The following is a 4,562-nucleotide window of genomic DNA, read 5'->3' as shown; positions in this document are numbered from 1 at the left end:
TATGCAAAATGCTCCAACCCAACTAAAACATCAAAATAGTATTATAGTCTTGAAACACTAATCCAACCCAAGTAAAACAACCCAAATTGAAATAAAATAAAATCTTAACCTTAATTCTCCTATAAATGCCAATCTTAATCAAAGTGACGTCAAGTGTTTTGCTGTAATCTAGGAAGTTTTCTTGAATCGGTCCCTGCATCTATCCGTATACTCTGTTAGCCCTGGCCCATAAAATAGAGATATACACTGGCCCGTGAAATAACATAACATATGCTTGCATCCAACCAGTCAAACTCCCTTTTCCTTTCTTCTTTCCTTGTCACACAAGGATTGAGTATGTATTGCTACCACGAGGTTCTTTAATCAATCCAAGAAGTAGCCATCTGGGGGATTTTTAGTCCTTCACGAGTTCCTTTAGGGTTTCTTGATTGTTGAAGCGTTTTGTGGTCAGTCTTGTTGCATTTAGTTAGAGATTTACACAGAAATAGATGGTTGGCTTTGTTTTCAGGGTTTTGTCCATATGGGGTATAAACTACCACCACTAGTTTTTTAATCAATCCAAGAAGTCGCCATTCGAAGAATCATTAGTTCTTCAAGAGTTCCTTCAGCGTTTGTTATTTTTTAAGCACTTAGTGGTAAGTCTTACAGCATTTTTCTTGTAGTAACAGTTTGGATCTTATAGTGGACCATGGAAAGGTACACGTTAATGAAAGAACTTGGGGAGGGAACCTATGGCAGTGTCCTGAAGGCGACTAATAACGAGTCTGGTGAAGTTGTTGCCATTAAGCAGATGAAGAGAAGATATGATTCATGGGAAGAATGTTTGAGTTTGAGAGAATTGAAGTCCTTGCAGAATTTGCATCATCCAAACATTGTGATGCTTAAGGAGCTTGTCCGCCAAAACAGCATTCTGTATTTCGTTTTCGAGTACATGGAACAGAACCTTTATCAGGTAATTTCTGACAGGAAAATCCTGTTCTCAGAAGTTGAAGTTCGGAACTTGTGTCGTCAGGTGTTTCAGGGTCTTGCTTACATGCATCAGAAAGGATATTTTCACCGCGATCTTAAGCCGGAGAACCTGTTGGTTACTGAAGACGTTGTTAAGATTGCTGATTTTGGTCTTGCAAGAGAAATCGATTCGCAGCCGCCGTATACACAATATGTTAGCACCCGCTGGTATCGCGCTCCTGAAGTGATGCTGCGGTCAGATTGTTACAGTTCTAAGGTTGATATGTGGGCTATGGGCGCTATCATGGCCGAGTTATTCACTCTCCGTCCACTGTTTCCTGGTACCAATGAGGGAAACCAGATGTACAGAATATGCAGTGTCTTTGGCACTCCAACTATAGATTCATGGGCTGATGGAGTTCATCTTGCGAGGACTCTTAACTACCAATTTCCAAACTTTGATGGTGTCCAGCTTTCGGCATTGATCCCATCTGCCAGTGAGGAAGCAATCGACCTTATTTCAATGCTTTGTTCTTGGAATCCGTGCAATAGGCCTACTGCTGAGGAGGCCTTAAAACATCCTTTCTTCAGGAATGGCCATTACATTCCGCCTTGTCTTCACTTCACAGCCGCTGCTAACAGAGAAAATCATTCTGATGGATCAATAGAAGAATTAGAGCAGAAACGCGACATGGGATATTGCGGGGCTCTATATGATTCAAGTCTCAATTACAACTTTCCTTCCTCCAACAAGTTAGACACCAGTTCGAGTACAGTTGCAAGTTCTATCAACACAAGCAGAACAACTGTTCGTGGAGTTTCAGATGCAGCAGATTTTTCAGCAAGCTTGACCGTTCTTACATGCAATTTGTAAAGCAGCTTCAGTCTTCATAAGGCTGGAGTAAAAGTCCTCTTAGAACGTTGACATGTTTATACATTTTCAACCTTGGCAGAATCTGTGTCTGAATGAAAAGATAAGATTGAGAGACAACTATTTTGAGACGTTTCGAAATAATAATTTCAAAGAAGGCGTTGACTTTGAGTTCTTCTCTTAGTTCTTCAATTCAGTATATGATGTTTTAGAATTGATTTGCATGCTATTTAATCTTTGGATGAAATTCAAGTAACTGCATTGAGCTTTCCTTCAATAATTGTCATCAGTTCAGAATGCCGTAGCAGAGCAATTTCAGGGGCCTAATTGATTTGTGTATGATATCTTTTTTAAGTATATTTGGTGAGATTAAGTTTTCGTTTGATAAGTCTAAATCCTCTGCTTCTGCAGGGAACCTGAACCAGCAAGCATATAGGACTGAGGATCGGTTCAAATAATTAAGTTTAGGCAAAAAATATAACCGAACTGTTTTTTTTAAATCGAAACTGAACCAAATAAACTAATCAAACCAATCGGTTTGATTTGTTTTTACATTTTAAAAAATTGACTAAGTCCAATTTAATTCATGGAACTTTTTAGTTGAGCTAGTTTTTACTGATTTTTTATTTAATTGATTTTTATTTTTATTTTTTAGTGGTTTTTTTCAGTTGATTTTTTATTTTTAAATCAAAATCGAAACAGATTTTTTTAAAAATATCTAATGCGAAATCATTAAAAAAATAAAAATAAAAAAAAGGTTCAATCCAACTAATCTTGGGTCGGCTTTTGTGGAAATTCCACATAATTCTGTAACTTGCTCACAAATTGCGACATACAATTACGTTATTAAGGTTTGTTCTACGAAACTAAGGAAAGCTTGTCATGGTTCAAGTATGTGCAGAGCTCGAAACACAAATTATGAAAGAATAAACAGAAAGGGAAGCTGTATTCTAGCATACTGGAATTGCACAAGCATCTGAACATGTCATCAGTGGGAGCTGAAGCACATGCAGAGATTGGCCTTGACATGAACAAAACTATAACCACCACCGCCATTCAGCATTCACAGCAAATGTAAATAGCCAAAAACAATTACCAACATTAGACATTTGAATTGTCTTACAATCTGGGATAAACGAAGCACAGGAAAGAAGATTTACAGGCCCTAATTGGCTATTTCTTCTCCTATTCTTCTCTTCTTGTTTGTCTAGTTCTCACATTCCTGATGTATCTTGCCATCAATTTGTTTCCGCATTGGAGGGAGAGGAGAGACAAGGCTTCCAACAAAAATATAGGGTTGATATCGCCATGGAGCCCCATGAATTTGGACATGTTCATATTTTTTCAGCTTTAGATCATACCATATGAGACTTTGATCAGGCAGCCCTTTTAGGAGAACCTTATGATCATCATTGTTATCCTTTACATATGCTAAAGGGGCCAGATCATATGGAACAGTACTGTAGCATAGTGAAGAAGACTGTTCAAGCAAGAACAATTTAACCCATGAATCCTTCATTCCATATTCCTTCATCACCCATATCTCAACATTATGGACACTACTAGAGGCTAAGCTGAGGCATTTTCTGAGGACACCCAAATTCCTGTAGTAAGGAGAAGACTTACTTTCTAAGTTAGGCAGTGGCACTGTGCAATACTCTTCTCTTTGAATATCAAATGCAACAATATCCAATCCATGCCCTTGGGTTAGCAACCAATGAAAAGCGTCGTGGACGAGCACAGATTCTTTACTGACAATATAATGAAGATAACCAGGTGCAACAATTTCTCTCCATGAATTAGCCTTCAGGCTATAAACCATAGCTTTAAGGATAAACTTATCAGGATCAGGCATTCCAGGATTCTGCTGTACAATTCTCAAAACCCTGTAGTCGTCGTTGAATGAATCATGTCCAAATGCATATTGAAATTCAAGAGAGTCAAGAACACCATAGAGAGGACTCCATGTTGTAACTTGAATAGGTGCGAAGGGCAGGATATGCAATTTCTTTGTTAATGGGTTCCACAAGGCTATCTTCGGGGAGACGTAATACTTCCCTGATCGTTTGTACTCGACGCTGTCTTCCATGTCTGATTGACAAACACAAAGCAAACCATTGCAAGATCCTAATATTCTGGTCCTGTAACCGAACGGGCCTCCGAGTTCGAGGCATTCATTCTGCAAACCAACATCGGTGACTGAAAAGATCTTTGGCGTTGAGAAGCATGTGTCTTGAAGAATGAGGCTAAGTTTGGCACCGCAGCTATCATGGACAAAGTTTCTGAGGTGAAGTTTGATGAAATATTCACTCTCAATCAGGGAACACCATAGCCCGGAGACACGCTTGAAAAGCAACAGACTCTTGACAGGTATATAACTTAGTATGTGAGCTATGACGTTCTCCGGTAGTTTCATGATGCAACTGCATTGATTTCCTCGGGGTTTTGAAGGGGAACCTTGCCTTGTAATAAACCATGGTACTGGATTTCCTTTTTCCTGCATGTTGGATTCTTACCGGGAATCAAATTGAACTCAGCTTTTATGCTTCCTAGGACCTAAATCAATTTCCTTGAGTCGGTGTCTCCTTGCAACACAAGGGGTGCCTCCTTGTCAAGCAAGTTTGTCAAATCTTTTAGCCCCTATATTCGGTGACTTTTGTGCTCTTTGCCTTTAAGAGAAAACTCAAGTTGCATAAAGCTTTTCGATATCATTTGTCAACAGTGCAGAATGTTGTTACTTTTT

General features: G+C 38.9%; 2 protein-coding genes across 2 annotated transcripts; one reads left to right on the top strand and one right to left on the bottom strand.

Annotated features, from left to right (window-relative positions):
- Window positions 1–688: 688 nt before the first annotated feature.
- Window positions 689–1,822, top strand: LOC105108446 (cyclin-dependent kinase F-4-like). The gene has a single exon (XM_011002765.1). It carries the CDS (start codon window positions 689–691, stop codon window positions 1,820–1,822), a length of 1,134 nt encoding a protein of 377 aa, XP_011001067.1.
- A 1,204-nt stretch (window positions 1,823–3,026) lies between these two features.
- LOC105108445 (F-box protein CPR30-like) lies at window positions 3,027–4,322 on the bottom strand. The gene has a single exon (XM_011002764.1). The coding sequence runs from the start codon at window positions 4,320–4,322 to the stop codon at window positions 3,027–3,029; it is 1,296 nt and encodes a 431-aa protein (XP_011001066.1).
- Window positions 4,323–4,562: the final 240 nt, after the last annotated feature.

Source organism: Populus euphratica, unplaced genomic scaffold, assembly GCF_000495115.2.
Source record: "Populus euphratica unplaced genomic scaffold, PopEup_1.0 scaffold187.1, whole genome shotgun sequence".
In the NCBI taxonomy this organism is placed as follows: domain Eukaryota; kingdom Viridiplantae; phylum Streptophyta; class Magnoliopsida; order Malpighiales; family Salicaceae; genus Populus; species Populus euphratica.
This window is presented reverse-complemented; position numbering and strand designations above follow the sequence as displayed.